Raw genomic sequence first — 26399 nt, 5'->3', positions numbered from 1 at the left:
GTTTAGGTGGAATACCAGTAAAACCACAACTGATTGAAAGTCCTGAAAAAATATTTTTTAATAATAATTCAAATTCACAGAAAAAGAACTGGGATGGAAACAAACAATCCAATCCTAAAGAAAAGAAATTCCAGTCCAGAGGAAGGTCTCCTAGGCGAAGAGAGAAATCTCCGAACCAAAGACACAGGTCACCTCAGAGTGACCCCTCTGGGAAAAGATATAACCTTAGAAATAGGGATAATATAAAGAAACCTGATAGATATCAAGACATTGATACACGTCCCTCTCAATCTTTTCAGACTTCCTCGCAGAAATCGGAAAGAAGAGGACGATCAGAACAAAGAGAAGAGCACACCAAGTCCAAAGACAAGGAACCTGCTCAGCTAAAAAAGAAATTACAATTTCCAAAAAAGAAGGTAGCCAGTATCAAGGTAGTTAACAATGCAGAGAATACTGAGGACACAACTGAAAAACGGGGAATGGGCTCAGACAATGCTAGACAGCGCAGCAGAAGTGAGCATAGCTCGCAAAGTCCTTATGAATCATCTGGAGACAGTGGACACGAATGAATATCTTCAAGTGGAAACTGCGGACACCAGAGTTAGCATACCCCACAAAATATACGAAATAACATTACGTATAGAGGGGGATAAGACTAGAAAAATAAGGAGACTATTTTGGGATAATCTCTCCAAGGGCTATGATATCCTTCTAGCTGAAAAAGACTGGCCACCAGAGTTTGCCAGGGATTGCCCTCATGGCGAAGAAGTAATTATGCCTGCCTTCTCAAATCATATCCCAATTCATAAAAAATACACACTTGCCAGAAAGTGGGCAGTAGCTCTAGCTCCTGCTTTATATAAAAATCACGTGGGATGGGATGAGGACTCTCCTCCTCACAAAATCCAGTTAAAATCACAACCTACTGCACAAAGGCAGTACCCAATTAAGCAAGAAGCTAAAAAACAGGTAAAAGAAATACTAGATCAGCTAGAATACCAGGGGGTGATTGAAACTTGCACCTCACAAATGAACAACCCTTTGTTTCCGGTCTCCAAACCAGACAATTCATATCGTCTAGTTTTGGATTACCGACACCTTAACACATGTTGCAAAACTTTTGCAGTGCAAAACTCACATAGTGCTGCACTAATGAATAACATAGTGCGCAAAAAATACAAAACAACATTAGACATCTCTAATGGATTCTTTTGTCAAAACATAGCACCAGAGAGCAGATATTTAACTGCATTCTCAATAAATGGCACGCAAAAACAATTCTGTAGGTTAGCCCAGGGGTACAAGAACAGCCCGGGAGTATTCTCAGCGAGAGTAACAGAACTACTACAAATATATGATGATGAAGCATTATCTTATGTCGATGACATATACTTAACAGATGATGACTTGGATACTCACTTGAAGAGAGTGAACACCATAATACTTGGGTTCGCAGCACAGGGTTACAAATTCAACTTTAAAAAATCCAGAATTGCCCATCTGACAGTCCTGTTCTTAGGATATGAATTATCAAGTGAAGGCAAAAGCCTGGCTGACAATTTCCTAGAGAAATGTGCCGTAATCCAAGCACCTAGAACACTAAAAAATCTTCAGTCAATTCTAGGCTTCCTAAATTTCGGAAGAACATACATTGCAAATTACGCAGAAAGGGTCAAACCCCTTTATGATCTGATAAAACCAGATTTAAAAAAATCCAATTGGACTCAAATACACACAGAAATTTTGAGATCCTTACAAACAGACATGCTAATTAAAACAAAATTAGAAACACGTAGTAACACACGCAATCTTGTGATTCGAGTCATCCCAGGGAGATGCGGATTCACATACCTGACCTCTAATGAGGGAGAAAAGGTACCAATTGCATTCAAATCACACTTGTACACTAAAGCTGAACAGAAATTCAGCATTGAAGAAAAAATTGTTCATGCAGTTCAAACCGCAATAGCTACAGAAAAAGATCAAGCGGACGGTAGACACATCACAGTCAACAGCTGAATCAGCCTTTGAGGCATTAACAACACCGTGTAATTTACCAACAACAACATTGAATCCGGAATGGATACAATGGGTGAATTCAATCACGACGGACAAAGTATACTACTACTTTGATCCAGAACTAGAAGAGTTAAAAAATCTAGAATATGAAAGAACATTCCCTCTGCCAATCGACATTCTGCCTTTACGACACTACGCCTGTGTAATCTATACAGACGGACATGCTCAACCCCCCGTTTGGGGAGAACAAGCATACAACCCCACATGTGGGATTACAAAAGAAGTGTGGCGGGGAGGTAAACTAAGACCTCTATTAACAAAAACGCACTCAGTTGAAACTAATTCAGAACAACAGACTGAAATAATAGCATTGAAAATGGCGCTAGATAATGCGGATCGCGAATTCCCGACACTTATAGTGTCAGATTCATATTACTGCGTCAAATCATATAACAAGGATTTGCAGACATGGATTCAAAACGATTACAAAGATGACACAGATGCACCAATGAAGCAAAAACTGCTCTGGGAACAAATAGCTCTTTTACAAAAAGAACTACCAAAGACTCACGTGACACACTCACTGAGTCATCAGCGTGATGGCGTTCACGTTGCAGGGAATTCATTGGCTGAAACAGCCACAACGGCAGCCACTAAACCGGCTCCCGTAGTTCGAAAAAAGCGTACATTAAAATACATTGACGGTGAAACAGTGCTGGCGGTGAAAACGTCATCAAAAAGCGACTGCTCAGCGTTACCGATCAACTATCCACTCAATTATACATACATAATCGATGCAAACTCCGTCCCTTTTGCTCGAATCCCTGGAGTGGGGGATAGAGTGATTCCAAACATGGACAGGAGAAACTTGTTAATCGCAGACGCACATATGGGCGAGGGTCTCAGACACCTCAAACTAAAAGATTCTCTGGAAGAATTACAATCACGGTACTGGTGGCCAGGCATGAGCCTGCGTCACACCATGTTTGTAAAAAACTGCCCAAACTGCAACAGAGATCGCAGTGGGGAGAGAAACAGTTTAATACCTCGTCGGTTTACTCCAGGAAAAATCAAGAGTAAAAAGGAAGGGTTGCGATTAACATATACAGGCTAGTTTCCACTTATAATGTAGATCACCAGCACTCGGCTGACGTCTGGACTGTTATACAAAGATTTGCGAGTCTAAATGGCATATACGCTAAGAGCATGCTACGTTTGACCATTGTCTTCACTCTAGCCCTCCAGCCTGAGGGGAAACATGACCAAATGAGCATAGCCCAGCGGGAATCTTCTCACTTCCTTCCTGAGGGTACGGGATGGTGTAAAGAAAAAACCAAGGCATAAAGCAATCTATAACGGAAAGGATATTAGGTTCGGGAGCTGGGTGGGTCAAACATCTAATAAGTGTCCAACGTAGTCTAAATAACTTGCCAAGAAATTCTCTGAAGGGATTCAGTGCGTACGAATTATTATTTGGAACTAGGATGATGATCTCTGACATTGATAGTCAGACTTCAGTGGTGAAAGAAAAAAGCTTTGATATCAAAGACCGTTTGGCTATTTTGCAGGACTTAAACAAAACAAGAAAAGACCTGAGCAACATAAAGTTGAAACAGCCAACAACCACTGAAGAACCACCACCTGTCCCAGCAAGACCTGTCTGGATTCCAAAAGTCGGGGATCTAGTCAGGGAAAAGATCGCGGTAAAGAAGGAATTTGGGCCTTCTTACAGAAAAGCAGTTCCTGTCTTGTCTGTCAACGGGACAAGATCAGTTGTACTACCGCCACTTGCTGGTAAAAAGGAGCACCGAGTTGTATCCATCGACCTGGTAAAACCACAATCATGTGGCCGATAACAAACAGTAGGCCAAGTGGACTCCCAATAAGTAGCAGAACACCAAGGTTTGCTACCAGTACAGAGGTCTTAACAAAGAGGCTCATCACATTCGAAACGCCTACAGAAGAACAACAAGGACTATGCAACAATGCAATAGAACTCAGACCTCTTAAAACCCAAATAAAAACATTTAGCAAAGACACACCAATCTACAATGAAGTACCAAGTGAAAATGCAAGAAACAGAAATCCTGAACCAATTGGGACAATTGACAGAACAGCATCCGGCTACTTCATAAACTTCGATGATTCCTCTGAAGGCTTCAGTGAATCAAAGACACAGCCATCATCAAAAACCTTTAAAGATAAAGCTAAAGAACTTTTGAAACAACTAAAGGAAACATATCTGATTTCTCCATGGATTTAATTTTGGGTGGGTTTTGGTGCATTTATCCTCATACTTTGGCTCATCATGATACTAACTTTGGGACGCTTCATTGAGGGAAAATATGCTAAAATGGACACAGCAAGTCAGAAAATCAACTTGATCCTCAAACCACACACATCTTCACACGTCGAGAAAAGAGAACTTTCTTCAGTCAACTTCACAGCCAATCCTATACCGGGTGGGGTAGCATGGGACAACACTGACTACGAAATTTATGGTCCGGTCGAAATCCTGAAATATCCACACCAAATCAAGATCTCATTGAGTGACTTTGTAAAACCAAACTCATTTGCTGATGATTGGGACTTCGAAAGCATTAATAATATGATGTCTGACTTAGTAATGTCTGCTAAGTTTACCAAACATGATTATTTGCAGGGTTCTACAAATTATGATAGTATGTATTGCTATAACCACTATGGTAACCATTTTCTACATAAATCTGCACAACCAAGAAATGTTTTAAATTATAATCAATGGGAACATTGTGCAACCCCTCCAAAAGGAAGCTCAAGAACCGTTTATGACAAATATTCATACTTTTCAGGTTTTAACACAAGTAATGCTGAAGCATTTTATTTCAAATTGTCAAACAAGACAGGAACTAAGACCATGATAACAAACACAAAATTGATATATTCAGACTCATTCTTTGAAAAAATGAATACTTTTGGTTTTGATTATTGGGACAAAAATGTTGAATTGAAAAGTGTTTGGGGTACAAGAGAATGGCAAGTACAGGGTATAGAATCTATGTTTAGAGCCTGCATGATCCCAGAACAAATTATATTTTTAAATGACACTGTTCAACAAACCACCTGTCTTGGCCTAGCCAAAATTAAAGACTTAAATAAACCGTCTATTCCAAATCCAACGATGTTCAGCAATAGCTCTGATACAGATGATGAGATAGACGTAAACCATATATTAAATCAAAACAGAACACATCCAGATTGGAAACAGTGGTTGATCTGGCCCACAGATACTAATAACTGTCAAGACAGATTCCTGAACAAAACACAGGGGTTCAAAATGACCAGGCCAGACCCTAGATATTCCCAAAGACATCACCCAGGAATAATAACCACCTACAGTGTGGGCAAATTATGCCTTCAATGGCTACAAACTTCCACACTGGCAGAAATTAAGCAACACCTAACTTTACTTACTGATGGTGCTGACTTGCGTGATTTCATAATGGGACCACGCAAACCGCGTCAAAAACGTTTCATAGCAGCCTCTGTATATGCAGCATACAATGAGGCCTGGAAGGTTACTCAAATTGAAACAGCAGAGAGAATACGGGAAATTGACCGTATTAATTTGGAAAAATCACTTTCTGTAGTGGACAATGGGTTAATGACTCTGTCTTCCAGAATTTTTTCTTTGGACAGCATTGTGTCTTCAGCAATCGACATATTATCGCAAGACTTACTGTTGCTACAACACGGTCAGTCTCAGTTGCGTTCTATTGTACAGCTTGGCTGGACGTTACAAAATCTGCGTTCAGGCTATGTGCCTTGGCGTTTAATCAACACAACGTCACTATTCCAAATCTTTAACCTTACTGATAGACAAATCAGTATGGCACAAAAGGGTGCTGATTATAAAATCTTGAGCATTGAAAAACTCGAAAGATTACCAGTGACAATGTCAGAACGACCTGTCAGTGAATGGATAATACATGGGATAATAAATATTCCAATCTCAACCTTCAGGTTTCAATACTGCCAAAAATATATACAGGCTGGCATGTACGAGACATTGGGAAAGGGGTACATTAAAACAACATGGAACCTGCCCTATTCACATGCATGTGTCAGTAATAAAGGACAGAAAGTGTTTCTTAGTGGCAATAATTGTGCGATGTCACTAAGCGGCACGCTTCTGTGTAACGGAATTAGTTTGCATGGAGCCTGTGAAGGGAATTCATACAACCTTTCATGTCACCAGCAAGGCGCACCTGCAACTGAGATAGAACCATTCTTTCAAAGACTCTATAATGGGAGTTACATTCTAATTGTAGACCGCAGATGTTGTAGTCTTATGCCCGGGACTCCTTATCTAGTAACTACGACTGCGAAGGTCAAGTGCTGTGGACGCTCATTGTTCCCCAGCTCCTTTCCAGACAGGGAGGCAAGGGCATGGCCCAACTTGAAAATTACTTCTATTCGAATAGATACTTTAAGCAGAATGAAAACAGTGCTTCTTCAGACGCCTACCAGGCTCTCGTCATCAAAAGAAACATATGATCTACAAGTCGCAAGGACGACTGCAGAGATACATTCATTGTTATCAACTAATTCCCCCATACATTTCGCGGAAATCCTTAATGAAATCTTAAATATTTCTGATACCAATGGGGTCTCAAAGGTATTTAAGACAGTATTTTCGATGGCATTAACGCCATTCAAAGCCATACTGGGTATTTTTCCAGATTTCGTCCATTCGATTTTTGGCGGACTTCCCCTGATCTTGGGACTAATTGCAGGAATCCTATTCTTAGTCCTTATTTTTCGTTATGGCAACCCATGTCACAGACAAAACTCTTGCGACAAGGGAAGAAACAATCCTAGCCATTGGATACCGGGACCGGATATCAAAAATCCTGGGACTCTCCCGGCTTAGAGACCTGAACATGACTTGGTTTCTATCATTTCGACCAATGTGGCAACGACGTGTTTTACCTGTACTAAGGTGTCTGCTATGCGGAGAAGAATGCGTGTTAGACACCTGTCTGACGCTACAATCGGATGCGCCAATGGATGCAGAAACATTGTTGAGCCCGATCAAGGTTCATGCTTTGTGCTGCCCTCAAAGGCTACCAATCCTGATGACGGCATTCGTGGAAGCGTCACCACTACGATTGATGGGTAGTGAAGTTCAAGATGAAAGCAGCATCGAACAGGTACGACCTTCTGTCAGCAATGCGAATCAGAATGTCAATGGAGACAATCATGCGCACAAATGCATGATTACACCTATTTCCGAGTTAGTGGAACTCTCCCAGGAAGCTGTTGACAGCTTTTTCGAAAGCCTAAATGATATGATGTTCTCACCAGAGCAGAAATAGAGACTTTTGAGCAAGCTCGCACACGGCGTTCCCTGAATTCGGCCTTCAACTTTAAAAATAGTCACATGAACAATTTTCCCTCCAGTTCACGGACAGCAATTTTTCAACAGCCCCAAAATATTTTTGCATATTTTTCGGGACACTGTCTTCTGCTTAAAGTAGGAACTATTCTTAAAGAACTAAGGTTTCTAAAATTTTAGATAGCTTATAGACATTAGCTGCCCGCTGGTATGTTCATATATATTTTATTCTGTGATGGAATGGTCTCGACCTTTTTTTCTGTATTCAGAGCCATTTCATGTGTAAATTCTCATATACCAAATAGCAATAATGTATACAAATATGTGATTACTTTGGCATTATTCTACAGCTTGAGTGCATACAATATATATGACTGCAATTTTTCCGTATGTTTGAAAAATTTCAAAATGCATTTATGTATTTTGGGGTGGTAAGGTATACACAATACTCTATAGTATGTTGTACTATGTTTTACTATGCGTAGATTAGTAAATATGACCATAGTTAGCGTGGAGTGGGTGTGATGTATTCCTATAGGTTCTGAATCGATCCCCCTATTCCTGACCCTATTCTGGTTAAAACAAACCAACAAGTTAACTAGCAGTCAGCCCATGAGGCAGAAAACCCCCATGATGCAGATACCGTTATCTGACGCAGTCACACTACGGCACAGGAACGTGTTATCTGATTAGGTCATAACGCTTGTGATCTAATTAGACAAGCGATATTCCTCCAGCCCCTGATAAGGCATACGGAGTTCTCATAACAAATCAAACCTATGACAACCTGGGCAAAACCCTGCGGCCATTGTTTTGATTTCACCGAGAACTTCAGCAAAAGAATGTGCTAACGAGCAAGTCGTATGACATCCTTATTGACGTATCTATGTCCATCCTTACGTCAATCTCGGCACCTTAAAGGTATAAATATTACCGATATTGCCCTATGCAAACACACGCGGTGGTGACGAGACGGAGCAGCCATACTTGCCGAAGAGCAGAGCAGACCCCGCTGGCGCAGCCCCGCCTTCCTGACGCGCTGAGAGACGCGCTGCTTTCTCCTGCCGAGAAATCCAGCACCGGCGTTTCCGGGTAGCCCTCGCAGGCAGCCTGGAATATCGAGACCAGAGAAAGAGATACCATCCCTCATTCATCCTAACTTCCAGGTACAGAACTGAATAACCCCTCACAGAGAATTCTTTAGTTATTCACTTGGCAAAAACAAACTTAACTTAAACTGTAACTTTCTATTCCCGCCCACGTATTAGGCTTAGGTCAGGTACACGGGGTAGGCGTATTTAGAAACACCAGTTGATACGTTTAGTCAAATGTATATGTGTATGTAATATATTTTATTTCATTTTAAAACATCTTATGGCTTAGAAACCATATCAATGTTTTTACAGTATTATTTTATACTTCTGCTTTTAATGTATGCACTTTACTTAGCTATAAGTATTGCAATAATATCGATCCATTTCTCTTGTATGAGAAAAGAGACTGATCAATAAATAACACCTTTTTATTGAACACGCCCGTCTCTTCCTTTTCTCTACAATCTGATGAGACTAAGAATGCACGTACTGACTGAGTAAAATAAATTGCCTTTTGTTCACACGACTCTCGAGATTTACTCTTGATTAGGGGAGAGCAAAGTTGTCATGTTCTATGGTTGTCAGAAACTAAATCCCTTCTTGTTTAATCAGGGGAGTTAATTCTTTCCTGAACATTCGAGAAAGTTTCTAGTGAACTCTGAGCTAAGCTGGCAAACCCAAAACTTTAAGTCTAATATCGACAGTAGTAGACCTAGTTAACGTCTGGTCTAGGCCTTTACTATTGTAGGTATTATTCCAATGCGCAGAGCCTATTGGGATGATAGGAACTACACTACAGGGTACCATTTACTAGGGACTTACGGAGGGTGCTAAAGGTTTTGCCAATTGCAGAAAACAGTTGTACAGGTTGAAAGAGCTGTAGCACCAGGACCCTGGTTAACCGGAACCCAGTGCATTTTAATTTGAAATCCCTTTGTTCACCAGGCAAAAAGTGGGGGTGAGCCTGTCAAAAAGGGGAACTTTCCTACACCCCGAAGGGATTACCTGTGATGGCTTGGGTCTGCCTTAGGCGAATAGCCAGGGGTTCCCCGCTAAAGCAATGAGCAAGGGCGTAGGCGACAGCTGTGGCGAGTGCCCTGGTGCCCTGGAAGAGTGTGAAGGGGTGGGTTCCGACTGTCTGTTCCCCCCCCCCCCCCTGTCGTAATATTTTTGTTTAATTGTCAGAAGGGATCACTCAGCTTTAACCCAGTGTGCCTGGATTTAGCCCCCCAAGGTTGCTGGTAGCCGCTTGGTGCGTATTGCGGGGCGTTGCTTGTCTGTGCATTCCAGGGGGCGAATCTCCTCAGTGAGGTAAGTTTGAAGCTTCATAAAGGGGGTAGTGTTGTGTGCTGTGCCCATACAATGTGTCCCAGTTAGCTTGATGTGTGTGTGTGTGTGGTCATGTATGGAGATGTCTCATATCCAAGCAGATTCCAGGCCTCTCAGGAGGAGTGGATAAAGAACAGGTAATCAATGCGGTTGTAGGAAAGGTGTAAATGGAATAGGAGTAGTCTCTTGCATCTGAGTGGAGGAAGCGCAGGGCGTCAACCAGTCCAGAATCCTCCAGCTCCCTCCGTATTGTCCGGACATGGCTCCTGTACCCTGAAAATGTGCTATGTTCCTGTAGAATTCAGTGTCCCATACCAAAATAAAGTCTCCCCCACTATGAGGTTCCTCTAAGCAGAGCTTAGCTAGTCTTTGAACACGCTCCAAAGACACGTGTCTTGTTAGGAGTGACTGGGTTATGGAAAGTCAGTGTTCCTTCCCCTCTCAATCGCTAGGGTCATAGTCCGCCCCCCCTAGGTCTCTAGCTACTTTGGTTAACTTGGAGTATAAGACCATTTCGAAGAGGATGGCAATTCCCAATGTTTGTCAGTGTATGCCCAACTTTGTCAGGGGTATCTGGGGTGGGCAGTCATCTCTGAGCAGATGCGCCTCTTGTAAAAAGATTACACCTGGATCCTGTTGCAGGAGGTAGCGTCAACCCTGCCTATGTTTGGTGGGTGTGTTGACCCCTGGGACATTGTGGTATCATAGTTTAATATTGGTCAGGTAGCCACTGGACATAAGCGTGCCCATTCTGGCGCAGCTTAATGAGCAGAGAGCCCGTGCCACCCCCCACAAACCCCACTATTGATATGGTGAACGGCATAGAGATAAACCGAAAAGGTTTTAATTGTGGTGGTATTTAAGGGTCGAACAGGGCCCAACCTGATGTACCACTCCATCAAGGGAGAAGTGTGAGGAACCACCAGTCCTTTGACCGAAAAGCCCAGTGAGGGGGATGGGGACCGGGAAGTAGAAGTAGGAAAAACACAAATGTGATAAGTGGTAGTAAAGACATGGAGCTCCAGACACTTGCTCTTGAGCCCTGCTGGAGAGTGAGCTAGTTCAGTCAACCGATTCAGTCGTTGGGGGCGTGTGGCTCGATACAGAATGTGTTCAACGCAGATCATGCGTAACTGGTGGTGGGCTGTGAGGACACCTGCTTCATATTGTGTTGGTGCTCAATAATGTCCTCTTTTGCAGTCTGAATGGCTTTTGCTGTGTTGTTGCGACCTGGGCCCCATCTATGGACAGTCTGCCCGGCAGGCGCCAATCATCGGGTCTCAGACAGGGAGGACGAGTGTTTGTGTGATCTGCCCCCTGGCAACCCAAGCATGTGTATAGCCTCCACTAGAGACCTTACCATTCTGTTTGGCATTTCACTGAAGAAGCAGCCCAAAGAGGTGGGTCCATTGGTACTTGATACCCCAGTCTCTCAGCTTCTCCATTATGGGCTTAACTTCTCATCTCTTTTTAAGCGTCATTGGGAAGAAGTCTTGGAAGACTTGGACCGGCTGTCCATGGAAGATGTCTGCTTTCCCCCTCACTGCTCTCAGGATAGCTGCCTTGTCCTTCCTGGAAGAAGTGGCCCCTGGTGAGTATGTCAGGGTTGCCATCAGGGCGGCCAGTCATTATAGTGATATGGTGTGCCCTGTCAAGAATTGAGTTGGTCCTCCCCGAATTGCCACCAATAGGGCCCCGGTGAACGTCACAATGTCCTTGCCGTTTGCCCCACGGGAATCTGTTTAGAATCTGTATCGAATGCGTATGTTAACGCTGACTGCCATTCTCGAGGTCCTCCTGTTATCAGTTTGTTCTGCTGTTCCTCCAGGGTGTTCCCTTGTGTCCAAGCATCTCTTGATCTTCAACATAAGAGTTCATTTTTACCTCCAAGTCATCCATTCTGTCGCCCATGGCTGTGCTATCTTTGCAAAATTATTGGAGACAGCTCTTGAAGGCTGTTTTTAGAGAGCTGATCTCTTGTTTATTATCATAATGAAACAAAGAACCAACGGCAGACTCCAAAGGCAGCACTATCCTCAGCAGGTTCCCCAGTTTAGTATTTTTAGTGTATTTTTAGTGTCAGTTGGTTGTTGGTGTGCACAGTCAGCTCCTGCACCCGCCGTTGTGGGATGCCACCCGCCAGGCAGGGAAACAGAACTGTGAGAACAATGGAGCGGTGAACTCCCTGGACAGTATTATGTTAATAGAGAAGCTCTATCAGTTTCTTAGTTGAATCAATCTTTATTTTTGAGAATCCATATGATTGTTAAAATACATTGGCCAACGCGTTTCGTTCATGGAATGGACTTTGTCACGGCAAAGTTGATGTAGGTTGGAAACGTAACTGGTGTGTTCTTAAATACAGAAAACAAAGTACTCAGTAATTTGCAAATATGTGGTGGCCTCCTTGATGAGGGCCGGCAGAGAAGAACCTGAGATGTAGGTTTCGGGTAGAGACCTATATCTCCGTTTCTTTATTAACGTAATACTGTCCAGGGAGTGCGCCGCTCCATTGTTCTCACAGTCTTGTTTAATATCAATTTCTCCATTTAGTCCTCTGTGATGGGTGGGGGTGAGGGTGTTGCAATCATGCCACTCATGTCTCCGGCAGAAGATATAGACCAGAGGGAAACGACTGAGCTGTCTCTGGTAGTTTTGCCTCTTGGCATGGTAGGAGTGAGAAAGGCTTTAACAGGCCCAGAAGTGCCCAGGAAAGGCTGTGACTCAAGGCTAGGCAAATTGGTCGAGTGGGCTGGTTGTGGAGGCAATCAATCTGTCAGGAATATGCTTACTCCCCAGACAGTAATCCATTTGTCATCCGTTACTACTCAGAGGGGGTGGTCCTGCCTTTGCTTTTCAAGGTAGGGCCGAAGCAGATGACTCGGGCCACGGGTATCCCAGCATGGACAGCCAAAGCCACTGGGAAGGCGAAGATGGATGGTGAGTGTGGGACCCCTAGTGTCCTCTGTTAGTCAGCACCTCTCTCCTCGGGGCCCAGGTACCTCCCAGCTCACTTACATTGGTGCGGTGGCCCATCTCTCCGCTCACCTAGAGTGTCCCCAAGCAGGGGCAGATCACTTCCTCCATGTCTGGCCTGCACGTCCCCAGGTTCGCTGCCCAAGCTCAACAGGTGTTAGCCATCCCCAACCTCCAATTGAGAGGGCAGCTAGGGGGTCACCTCTGTAGACTGGCCTGTGTGACGGGGCCACCGACAAGGACCTTGCAGCAGCAAAAATGGCAAGCACCGATCATGGGAGCCAGTCTGTGCGTGTCTCACCTGGGCCCGGGTGCCGCCGCATCCGACGGCGTCAGCAGGGGGAGAGGATTCACTGACTGCTCAGGGTGCTGGCACTCTAACATCTGTGTGTGGTCCAGCTGGGCGATCACTTCAGTTCCCTAGCAGCCGCCGGGCCAAAATTTCATCTCCTTACTAGGTCCGAGACGAATGGATCAATGTCGGTCTTGCTAGGAAGGAAGCTAGCAGCGATCTTCAGGCCACAGCGCGTTCTGGCATGTTGGAGAGTCTGGCACAGCACGTCTGGGCTTCGATGGGGCTGCAGAGATGAGCAGATGAAAGCTTTAGGGCCCACAGGAACCTCCCTACCCCGTTCCTACTCGGGCCACGCCCACTGATGCTTTTTTAATCATCTAGTTTTTAGGTCTCGCTACGAATGCAGCACAGCTGCATCGTTAGCAAAGACTCTATTGCTGTGGCTTTGGTTCAGGAAGGGAGACAGGAGGTGGCACGCGCGGACAGGAGATGTGCACTCCGTACACATCTCTTATCCACGCGTGCACATCTCCTGTCCCCGGAACGTGGCAGCGCGCGCATCATGCACTTTCACTCTCTCTCATGGGCTCCACGGAGCCAGCTTGTTAAGGTTTGGGAGAGAGGCTTATCCGGACCTGAGGTTCGGAGAGCAGCTGGCATCTGATCTTTTAGTTTGGAAGTGCGGTACCTACACATTTATTGGGTTCGGAGTGGGCTGACCACCTATTGCTTATGTTTAAACCAGTGGCCAGCCTTCCAGTCCTCAAGGTTTTGTGAGGGGAGGGGGTGCCAATCCTGAGCTGTCAGTTTAGCTTCTGTCCCGCCTGACACCTGAGCCAGTCCAGGCTTTTTAGCCAACCGCATAATATACGTATTTGTAGCGGGATGTGTTTCTTTGCGATAGAAACCTTAAACCGTAAACATAATTAGTGGTGCTTATTTTGCCCATCAATAGTATGCGGTCGGACCCCCCAATGGAAGCTGTGACCCGGGGTCTCTTTAGCTGATGCATCAGTCCACTGAGTCACGTGATCGCCTGTTTGTACTGTGGGACTTGAGTTTTCTCCTTGTTTCACAAATACAAATGTGGACTTAAAAATCCACACATGCACGGGGGTGTTGGCTGAAAAGCTGCGATTGACCCACGGTGCGAGAACACAGGGTTAATTTGAAGTGAGTCACTACTGGGTGGGGACAGAGACTTTCGATGAGGATAGAGGGGGCAGGAGACTACCTTTTATTGCGAGCAGAGGACATGAATGGGCCTGACTCTTTTTGGAGGTGGCCGGCTGCTCTTGCTGGGGTCGTAATCTTATGTGCTGAAGCTGGCCCGGATCTGCCCCTGTTGGCGCGGCAGGGGGGCTGCTGGTGCCAGACAGTCCATACAATGTGTGACACGCTGAGCAGTCCCAGGATGAACAGTGCTATAAAGCCAGAACTCCCTAACGGTGCACATGTGACGTACTCAATCTGCAGCTACAGGAAGCTACTACTGATAGCGGGGCAGTGCTTACTTTGAGGCGGTGGACCCACCAGTACTCATTTTTTGGGAACCAGCGCCCGTTTTTCCGCATCAGACTTTCACCCTAAGCAATAGAGCAAAAAACCACAAAAGAGGGAAAGAATGAATAGAGAGATGCAAAACTGTGACAAAAGAAAGAAAGCAGAGATTAAAAAGAATCTGCGTGAGTGAGATATGGGGCGGGTAGTGTCCGGTGGCGGGTTAAAGGGGAGTGAGGTGGAATTACGACCACACAGCCTTGGAAGTCACTCTGACATTCAGTTGCGCTGGCCACGGAATTGTGACACAGCTTAGGACCCGGCACGCATTCTTTTACAATTGAAGCCCCTGGGAGAATGTGTCAGTGACTGGTGCAGTCGGTATGGATGGCACATGGCAAAGAGGGGCTGCTGCTCTTTGAGGGGCTGGGCGCAGTCGCTGCTGTGGTGCTATTGGGGGGGGTTGTGAAATCTTGGGAGCTGAAGGTTGTTTTACGCGGAAACTCGTTTTCAGCAAAGAAAACGTGAGGTGCGCAGGAAATTTTGAGCGAGTATTTCTCCTCCCACCCCTTCACACCACATCCTCAAACTGTCAGTTTCCATCCGCCTCTGATTTCCTTACTGATTTATAAATTAAGACTGGTCAGTCGCTGGGTGTTTGGTGGGGCTGGTGTGTGGGACACCTCACTACAGGCCATCACGCAAACTGTTCCAAGTCCTGAACTTTTTACCTACAAATCATAGCAATAATTTGAATTCGTCTAATTATTTCAATAGAAGCAAATACGACACCCAGAATGCATTTGGCTGATACATAAAAGCCTAGGGCCTGAACCTGTGTGACATGGCCTGGAGTTAGTTGTTCACTCTGGTTGCTGTGCATTACCTATTTATTCTTCTGCACTTGACATTACTCCAGTGGGTCTAGCTAGGACCTGATCTTTCCCCGATACTCAGACGGTCCATAAAATCTATTTCCATAAAGGAAATGAAATGATAAAGTCAATGGTAATCCTGAAAATGTAGACTGGGTCTGGCCTTCATAAACCAATGTTGGGCACCCCTGCTTTTCGCTCTGGTTACTCTCCTTTATCTGTGCTAGGCCTTTTATCTTGAAAGAGGAGCTGACCCTCTTCACCATGGGTTTGAAAGTGAGGACATCACTTGTTGAGAAGGAAGCAGACCGACTCCTCCTTGGACTCAAAAGGTCTTTGGTGTGGAAGGAGAGAACAATCTGTTTTCTAAGATTTGGAAGGAATCTTATCATCACTTTAGGGTTGAGGTGACCATCTCGACTTTCGCTTGGAAGTTATCTTACCTGGCCATGTTCAAAAAGTTGGATGAGAGTTGAGCATCTGGTCTTTGGGTTTTGGTAGAAAGTATAGTTCGGCTGTGGTTGCATCTCTTTTGTATTCTGTAAAATGGCTTTTTCACAATCTTTTCTAAGGATGATTGGGTTGTGGTTGCATTACTTTTTTTTTTTTCATCACTATCCTCATCAGAGAAGAGAATTGGCTTACTCCTGTGACCACTACGAGTCCTCATATCCGGCAGTGACCAGTGATTTACTTTCGTTTCAAGCCCAGCAAAACAAATCCAAGCACAAGCGGCCTGTTTTTCTGTCATTGGCCGCTCTCACGGTGCGCTCTTTAAAAACCTGTTGACTGCAGAAAGAGTGGGTACGGGAGAGGATGTGGCGTGGTGGCCAGAGCTGTTGACTTTGGAACTGGAGAACCAGGTTCGAATCTCTGAGTCTGTTCAAAATCCTGTAATTCTGGGCAAATCGATCTCTCATTGCTTAAAAACACAAACACGTGACATGTATTTTAACTGGTGCACATTTACAGTGCTCTGATATCTTATGGCCGCGCTCCCGCTATATAAATTTGAAAAATAAATAATCGCCCATCTCAGCGTTATATGGTTAGTGGGTTTGAATGGGGCCACCAGTGTCCTTTGCAGGGCAACTCGCACTGCACTTGTTCAGTGCATCTATGCTGAGGATGTGCTTGGAAACGGTATTGACGTCATTACTTTTCCTTTCAGTGTGTTTCTAAGCAAATATTTTGTTGGCGTGTGAGGTGTTAAAACATTAGAAGTGAGGTCTTTGAATTTGTATCTGACTGGCTACTTTTACCTTTTCACACTGTAGACTCTTAACCCATGTTTGCAGGCAAGAAAGTACGTAAAAAAGCCTGGAACTACGTTTTATTTTTATTTTCACACCTTTGACTCTGGCGTAATGACATAGGGTACAATCGTCTATATTTAAAAAAAAAACCAATTAAAACAACTCGGGCATACTAAAAGGCCTCTATTGAAATGATACCTTACATACTGTAGCGTTTCTAGATGTAGAAGGCACATTTCATGAAATTTAATATTGAAAAATACCGATCCCTCGAGCCCAAAGATTGCAAAAGTACGAGCCCCTCTTTATGGTTTCTAAAATTGACTTGCATAAGATTAATACTAAACAAGCATTAAAAATGCAAAAGGTCTAGCCTTTTGTTAAGTTAAAGCCATTTGCTTTGCTATACAATACATTAGCAAAGCAAATGGCTTTAACTTAATCAAATGCGAGACCTATTGCATTTTCAATGCTTGTTCCATATACTACTATAAACAGCAGTGTACTGCGTTTTTTCTCTTTTGTTTATTTCATCTGACCAAATATGGGTACAGCACTGTCCAAGTTCTCTGTATTGTTGAAAATCTGTTGATTTCTAAGAGCTTATGCTGTGTAGTGTCATGTAATGAAAACATTTAAAAGATTACATAGTCCAGTATTACAAAGCCAGTGACACCCTTCCCAGGCTTTGTTCTTGGGAGCAGCAGCACCAGCCGTTCAATGCATAAGGCTATGAAAAGAATCAGCTACAGTTGGGAGGAAGCCAAAAAGGATGCTCATAACTGTGAATACTTGTTTTTGTTTGTATTAAATCTTTTTATTGATTATAAAAGACAGAACAACAATTGCATCAATAATACTTTGAGCCCTTACTGATACCAAGGCGTTTCCGTAAATATCGCCATATCGCCTGTTTGATAAAATAGGTGAAGAAAATTTGAGCTTGACAAAAAGAAAAACCGGGGAACAGGACCGGAATGGGGGAGGGTTCCAGTAAGGCATTGTGTTAGAGGTTTGGGCTTTGAGTAATCATGTTGGTGGGCTTGATACCTGTAGTAGAGTGTCTTGGAGATGGAACAGATCTTTTATCATGGTGTGCCAGGGTCCTCTGAGTTGGCCATAGCTGTCGTGTCTGGGGTTGGAGGTTGGAGGGCAGGGACATCTCAACCCCTTTGTGTTACTGAATGAGTTGTAGTGTGCGGAGTCGTTGAGTAAAATAGCAGAAATCTAGCTTGGCCATGTAATGTGAATACATTTTCACATGGTAAGAGTGCTGAGGGCACCACTCTCTAATGTCTTCTGCCTCTAGTTTAATTGCTAGTGAAGATAATGAGCAGTGGTTGTATTCTGATCATTCAACATTTTGTTACATCATACTCAATATGTATTTTTAATTTTATTGTAGCATTTAAAATTCTCTACCAAAGAGATGGTGATGGAGAAGCCAAGTCCCCTGCTTGTCGGGCGGGAGTTTGTGAGGCAGTACTACACTTTACTAAATAAAGCACCCGATTACTTGCACAGGTAAGGTTGAGTGGCTTCGATTTACTAAGCAAATATTGTGGTTATGCTTGCACAATAAGATTGGATTATTGTCGTATTTTATTTTTGTAAACTATGTTCCGGTCTTCCCGAACGTCATAAACTGTCAGTCAGTGTGAATATTTTATCATGAAAATGTTTTCTTTTTTGATCTCTCCACCCACTCGTCGTATACACATGGCTAATTTAAATGGGTGATGAGCATTTCCAGGAAGCTCCATTTGTCGTTTCACCTCTGAAGATGGGCTGCAGGATAATAATTTGATGTGATAAATCCATGCAGCTGTATACCTATAGTAGGTTTCATTTCCAATTAATGCACCTAGATTTTTAGGGAGTGACTGTTCTACTGCTCAACAAAGATCTGTTTTTACACTGACTGAAATCCAGTAGGTGCCTCTGGGCTTTTAGTTTCTCTTTAAATTGCAGTAATATGGTAAAATAAATATATTGCTCTACCTGGCCTCATTATTAAGTTCAACAGATGAATAGGTGTATTTCTCAAATTGAAAGCATGTATCTGTGGGCCAAGTCTGTGGTTTTGCTACCATTTATTCAATTTATTCAGATGCATATGCGTCTGAGAACATTTCCCATCCACATGCGCAGGTGATTTGACCTACATACTGCCATCTTCTCTATCTTCTTTTCCTTCACAGAGGAGGTTTTGTGTGTCTGGGGGGGAAAGCATCAAAGCCCCTCACAAGAAGGTTTATCTTTCAGTAATAGCGTATGCAAAGTAAAACATGGCACCCTCAGTCTCCTTCAGGGTTTGGTACGGGTGCCATCCTTCGTTCTCAGAAGATGTGAAATGTTCTCTCTTGTCAACATAAGAACAGGCCTTTAGGAATCACTGCGACCCAAGGTAAATCCTGTTCATAGTTAGAAGTCCCTTTGGCAATACTCAGTCAAGAAAGCCGTGTATTCAACATAAAGGAAAGGTTTGGGATATTAGCCTCTCTACTTTCATTGGTCTCGGGAGAAAAAACTCTGAAGTGCATTCTAGTTATAGACCATATTGCAGCTCACTGTGGTGTGATTCAGAAAGTGAACTCCCTCACATCTGTGGTCTATGCGGAGTTCAACTTGTGACCCATCCCCTTTATTTTGGAAAATGCTTACTGAATAACACTCACTCTTGCAAGATTAAGCTTCGTCCTTTCCCTTAAAGCCCCAACTGGCTTGCTCCTTCACCTACGGTAACCAAAATCGGTCTTCTAGTTGCCCTTCCGATAAGTGTTCAGTCTAGTATTACTTTGTCAGCTAAGGGAGACTGATACATTTACCCCATAAATGGAGCAAAAATGCCAATGGTATAGAACATTGGTTCCTAACCTGTGTTGTGTGAACCCCCTCGGGGTCCGCAATCACTTAAAAAAGAAATGACATTAACAGAACAAAGTGTATGTAAATACAGAAACAAACTATACAATTGAAATTTCTTAAATATTATGTAAGTGTGAAGGAATTTGCAAAAGGAGGCTGAAAACTAAGTTTTCAGATTGATTCGTGGGAGCAGTGCCAGTGCATCAAACCTAATATAGTATAGACGATGGGTGGCTTAAGTTGAAAAAGACCCAAACTTCTCAAAACTTATATATTTAAATATTTGATTGTACATAATATACAATATGTCATCATTTGTGCATTTGCTTGATGAATGCTTGTTTCTTTATTTTTGAGGTTCAATTCATCATAACTGCTTATACAGGGCCCCTGATGTCTAGTGATGACTCAGTGGGAGTCCACAAATTCAAATAATGATGTGCTGATATCCCTGGATTCCAAATGAGTAAGTGGGGGTCAAGTGAAGTCAAAAGGTTAAGAACCACTGGTGTAGAAGTTGTTTTTTTACCTTCTGGAAACATCCAGTCGAGAAGCGGTCAGTTGCATATACGTATATAAGAAAGTCAGCTACTTTTATGCATGGCCCTTGTTAGCAGTTTCAATTTAAGTTGTCTAGGACAATAGATGACTTCTTGCTTTCAAGGAATTTACAGTACTCTTGACTCATTGAATTAAAATGATGGAAAGCTGATGGAATAGAGGAAGCACTCTTGATACTTGCTGTTTATCATGAAATCCATCAGATTTCCTCGACTAAGTGTTTACTTTGGCTTTAAATAGTTAATAATGATTGAAAGGGAAGGCATCATTGTATACATTCCCACTGTATTGCGCCAAATATCTTTTACATGCTCCTCTATTTTCACTTGGTTAATTAATCACGCTTCGAACACCAAACTTAGTTTGCAAAGAGGGCTTGACCAAATGGCATATATTTCAATCTGGTATTGATTAAACCTATTTGGTGATCATACTATTTAAGTTTCCTCTGCTATTTAACCTTTTAAGAACTCTTGTTGATGAGATTTACCTCAGGCACAGAGACATTCGTTTATAGACAGGGAACCACTGTTTTCAGAAGCTTTCTGAAAATGAGACAGTCGTTCCTGAGGGATTGGGGATTTTCCACATTTTGTTAGACTGAAGACCATGGATACACACTTGAAGGATATATGTAGCTTCTGGTATAATCAAAAGGTAAGTCGGGCTGAGTGTACATTTTTCCTATACTGATTGAAAGTGGATTACTGATTAATTCAGGCTGAGGGTTTGTGTCAGGCTCATGTTACATCTGAAGACAACAAGGGCACCCAATAAAGTCAGCAACAACAGTGGTCCCTTACAAGAGAAAAAATTAAATTCAATAAATATAGCCACAATCGTTTCTATATTCTGTGTGACATGTCCAGCTGGACAGAGGTCCAATCTTTACTTTTGAAAGGTATGAGAGAGGAATTCTCCACAGTTCAACAAAGTGGGGCACAAGCCTGTACCCTATTCAAACATACACAGAAAATACAATGGACAACGTGAAACAAAAAAGGGCTTTTTAGGCAAAAGCGGGCGGTTCTTCAACTTTCAGAATTCAAATAAATGAACAGAAATTTCATCATGCACTTTTACATGTTAAATGACACATGGTACATAAATGTATAAGGTGCGTAATTAGAGTAGACTGCGTTTCGATCCCACTATCTAATCATGGGGATCATCATCAGGACATTTGTATAATGCCTAATTGAATTAAGCCTCATCTGCCAGAGTCAGGTACCGAATGAGCGTCAACGGAGTAAGTGATCGCTTCAAATTAAGCAAGGATTGCCGGGGGTACAGGAGCAGTGTCCATCCGTCACGATGGAGTGGATGGATGGAGGCTTAATTCAATTAGGCATTATACAAATGTCCTGATGATGATCCCCATGATTAGAACGTCGTCGACTCTAATAAGTTGTTATGACAACTGCATACTAGAGAGGTTGACACCAAGAGATATAGTTAATAACAATCAGCATGCAGCACAATAGTGTGCTTGTTTGGCTGTGTTCTGAAATAAAAGGCATGACTATACTTAGTGTAAAACAAAGAAAACCGAAAAGTCGCTATGCATACACAGTACTTTTCAATGATTATCTGTTAACCTTCAGATTGTAAGACCGGCTTTTTGATTGTGTGTACTTAATAACAAGGTACAAATAGGTTGGGGAAGGAGTAGAGATGAGACAATCCATGACCTATAAGCGGGGGATGATTGAAGGAACACTGGTGAAGCAGGAGTCTCGCAAATCGTTTAGGCCTTCTTCAAGGGGAATCTGCAGAAATACAGACTTGATTGGAGCAGAGGGGAGCTAGCTGTGGCCTCTTCTGCAACGAACGCAAAAAGAACAATTGATGGACAGAATTAACAATGTTGAACATTGTGAGACCGCACCACGGGGCCACTAAGGTATCGATTGGAGACACTGGTTAGTTCGAAATATTTATTGTTATTGCTGCTGGATAAGGAGACACAAGAAAGAAGACAGCGGGCTTGGCCTCTTGATCCCGATTTTCTTCTCAGACGTTCCTCTCCTCTTCCCTCCAACCGGACAGGAAAACGGCAACAAAAAAAATAAAAGAAAAAGAGGCTTTTAGGACACGGGTATAGGACCAAATATCTTTTTAGGGAACGGGTGTGAGGAGTCACCTAAACTGGTACTGGACCTCGGGTGATAAAACCCCGGGGGGGGGGGGGGGGTGCAGATCAGAAAGGTGAATGGTGTTACGAGGCAAAAGAAAGCACAAAGAAAGAAAACACCACCAGCACAGTCCCGTGACCTCCCCGTAGCTTTACCCCGTCCCTCCCCGTGACCAAGCGTTCCGTATACGAGCCCGTACCTTTTCTAGCCACACTTCCCTTGAAGCGTTGCCGGGCGATTCGCGGTTTCGTTGGCCTCCTGGCTCCTCGGTACCTTCGTGCCCTCCGGTTCCTTCCTCCGCTCTCCTCCGTCCTCTGCACTCCTCCGTCCTCGCCTCCCGTCCTCTGCACTCCTCCGTCCTCGCCTCCCGTCCTCCGCTCTCCTCCGTCCTCGACTCCCCAAGTGTCTCCTCCTCTCCAACACCGGCTTTCGCGCCGACAGGTTCCGGGAAGTCTTCTTTATCCGCCTTCCAACCGCTTGATTGGTTGGCATGGGGTGACGTCATGATGAAGGGTTCCGCCTCAGGGGAAGCCCAGGCCGAATTAAAGGGCCCGCAGTCATCCTGTGGACGGGGTGGAAAGGAATAAATGTTAAAGTCCTCACCCCGTCCCAGCTCAGCGGTGGCCCTGTGACAAACATTTACCTCAGTACAGAGATCTGGGCCTAAATCCATGATTTTGATGCTGTGGTGCACGGTCCCGAGCTCACTGCACCAGTGGATTCAAGCTAGCCAGGTTGATGAGGGGTGATGCCCCAAAACAGGTCTCCGGATTCTTGCTGCTGGTCTAGGGAGGACCTGGCTTGGCATTCGGGTTTGAGTGTCCCCATGAGGTGCAGGGTCAAGACTGATTTGCATATGCCTGGGTCCAAACTGGGGTGGCCTGGTGTGCTAAAGAACGATGGATTAGACCCAGATCCTTGTAACTGTGGGTCAATTTTTGCTTTCTTCAGCATTCTGTCCATCATTTGTTCCTTTTGCTTTTGTTCTGCTACAAAATAGTGGATAATGTTGGAGACTATTTTAAGTTTTTTGAAATCTAAAACGGAATAAAATTCTACACTTATACGCAATACGATGATAAAAATTAAACATAATTTGAAAATAAAATAAACCCCTTCAAAACATGGGACCAGAAGTGGATGGGACTGACGGTGACAACTATCGATCGCTCAAATCACAGGCTATGACCATATTTTGATTTGTACTTGGGGTTGTCTCAAATTTAATAATCAGTGTGACATTTGATCAGTACATACTGTACATATATTCATACAATAATTTTTTTCAAAAACATTTCATGTTTATAGTTATTTTTTTCAAGGTCCCGTTCTTGTTGCTGAAAGAACAGAATAGCGCAGTGAAATAGACATGACAGCCAACACATGTTTTGTTACGTTCGTAACTTCTTCAAGGCGTAGCTATGTAAGGGGAGGGGCAATCCTCAAATGTTCATAGAGAATCCACCAATGTCGTGTCGTCGTCTTTATAACGAAAAAGAATAGCCCCAAAAAAAGTCCTTATATGCTGTTTGAGATCTGTTGATGTCTTTCAAACGTCGTGCAAGAGCCACAGGGAGCAGTTTATGTGGTTTAGACTTCTCAAGCATTAAAGTGCTAGTCAGAGAAAGCGTAGGATATGGTCATGAACTCCTCACAATTCTTGAGTCGGTTTTCCTAATAGGTAATCCTCCATTCCTAATCTGTGCAAGGTTGTCGTCAAAATAAATTGTATGCCTGTAAGTTTCGTGATTAAAACAGTAGAGGTACACTCATACTGGTCCAAATACTTGGCCAGCACGCCACGAGACAGCGGACTCATCTGAATAGTTACAGGGGCATAATTTAGCCCAGAGTGGACATACAATAGACTTCTAAAAGCACGTATCACGGCCTTTCAGTTGCACATTGTATGTACTTCTACTTTTTTAAGCACGCAACGTACATGGTTAACATGGAGTCAAAGTTAATTGCTAACAAGTGAATAAGGGTTTCCCTTTGTGACAATTATTTTTGTGAGTCGTTCCATGGTAGTTAGCCACATTTAAAACCTATTCCCAAGGTAGATAAGTAATTTTCAAAGGTAAGTAATTTCTTTTTTTTAACATTTCACTTTAACAAGTGGACACCATGCAGTTTTTCCGTTCAGCAATAATAACTGATGGGTATAAAACAAGAAGGCAAGGTTCAAATTAGTACCAACAGTGCACCACCAGTGGCACAGGGGCAGCCAAGAGCAGAGATCAAATTCGGAGTTGAGCGCCCAGTGTTAATCAATGGAGGCTGGGGGTTTATCGAAGATGCACTGATCACAGGTGTGTAAAGCGGTGTCCGATCAATCCCCTGGAGTAAGCGTGGGGGTACAAGGCTGCACCTAACTTGGACCCTTAGTGGCACAGTGGTGGCTGGTTGCAGAGTGCCAGCACAGCATCAGATGCCAGATGCAAATCAATGGGGGATATCAGTTTTGTAGACCGGCTGCAGGCTTGGGCCAAGAGGCTGAACAAAGAATACCCACTGCTGCCCAGGTAAGTTCTGATACTAGGGAATGTAGGGACACCATTGCTCAAACTCCCCAGGGGCCTGCGGTGCAGGGGTGTCCTTTGGAGTGAGGAACCGCTTTCTGGGCAGGTCGCAGTCAAGAGTCGTCTTCAGATTGAGGCTGCAGGCTTCAAGATAGTCCAGCATGGTCCTTGTAAGAAACTGGCTCTATATACAATGCTCCAAAGTGAGGTACAGGGTGTTTTTTTATTTGTTTTTATTGAATGTATGCAAAATTCAGGTACTAACATTGGGAACGAGGTTCCAACCGAAAACCAGTCGGCATGTCTTTTCATAAGATACAGAATCTCATAAAACAAGGCAATATATTTACACTTAAGGAGTGATACATCCAATAAACAACATGTGTAGGTCAGGCATTGGCACAGCCACATACATTACAAATGGAGCGTTAACCATTACACTTGTGAAATTATAAACTACATGAAGCGTCAGAAGCGAACAAACAACATATGTTATCTATACATATCCTGTCAAGAGCATGCCCGATGACAACCACATAACCTTATTCCAAACTTGTCCAGTGTAACATGGAAACACAGCATTAAACTACTGCATCAGGATCATGCACAGGGGATTCAGCTCTAGCGCGCGCCCAATGCAAGAAGGGCTCCCATATATCCCTTGGTCTTGAAGTCGGGGGCATTAGATCCCAATATATTCCAAGTTGTGTATGGCCGTATGTCACATTGGACAACCAATCCTTAAACCTTGGTACCCTCTTCCTCCCCAGCGGATAGCTACCTGCCGCCGCGCGTAAAGCAAAAGGAGTGCATGCAGCTTGCACTGTTTGGGTGGAGTGTCTCGCACACAGCCAAGTAGGCCCAATGACGGGGATGGAGGGTCTGTTTTTTCAACTATCTGATTCACCACCATGAATATCTCCTGCCAAAACACGTTCAACCGTGGGCAGTCCCAGGCTATGTGCAGGAAAGATGCAGGTGCATACCCACATCGCCAACATCTGTCATCTTCTCAAGCGCATGCGGCATAGGGTGATCGGTGTCCTATAATATCTATGCAAGAATTTGAAATGAATTGGGCGCAGTCTGTAGTTTGGGGAGAGGTCGGTCAGCTGCATGCAGGAAAAGTCCCTCTGTTCGTCTGTCAATGGAGGGTCGAGTTCACTATTCCACTGTTTCAGGGAATTCGGCTGGACTATCGGAGCAGTGTTTTGCATGTTGGTGTATAAGCACGTGACTAATTTACGTGGGGAGGGTGTTGTCAGGATATTCTCTAAGGCTGGCAGTGTCGGGGAAGCTTCAGGAAAACCCTCCCAGAGCGCACGACATGCAGCTCTCAATTTGTAGTATAAAAACTGCTCTGAAAATGGCACATCATGATCTTCAGTCCTAGTGGGGGAGGCCTAAATTTGCCTGTAGGGTATTAGTCTGCAAAGGTGTGTAATGACATGTCTTTAACCAGGGTTTTACTCACCCCTCCTTCTATGCAAGGTAGCATTGGATTACGAGCCAGTGGTATAGATGGCGCATACAGCACCGGGATATTAGCTCTCTTCCGTAGTGCCTGCCATGCCCATTTCAAGGTACCTTCT

The 26399-nt window shown here is 43.7% G+C and overlaps 1 protein-coding gene across 4 annotated transcripts in view; it reads left to right on the top strand.

Moving 5' to 3' along the window:
* Nucleotides 1–26399, top strand: part of G3BP2 (G3BP stress granule assembly factor 2) — a 297094-nt gene that overhangs the window by 12943 nt on the left and 257752 nt on the right. For all 4 annotated transcript variants that reach the window (XM_078676048.1, XM_078676046.1, XM_078676047.1 and 1 more), the window contains exon 2: nt 18127–18245. In XM_078676048.1, coding sequence (XP_078532174.1) covers nt 18151–18245 — 95 coding nt within the window. In that variant the 5' untranslated portion in view covers nt 18127–18150. The remainder of the gene's footprint in view (nt 1–18126; nt 18246–26399) is intronic.

The sequence above is a fragment of the Lissotriton helveticus genome, chromosome 2_1, assembly GCF_964261635.1.
Source record: "Lissotriton helveticus chromosome 2_1, aLisHel1.1, whole genome shotgun sequence".
Classification (NCBI taxonomy): domain Eukaryota; kingdom Metazoa; phylum Chordata; class Amphibia; order Caudata; family Salamandridae; genus Lissotriton; species Lissotriton helveticus.
This window is presented reverse-complemented; position numbering and strand designations above follow the sequence as displayed.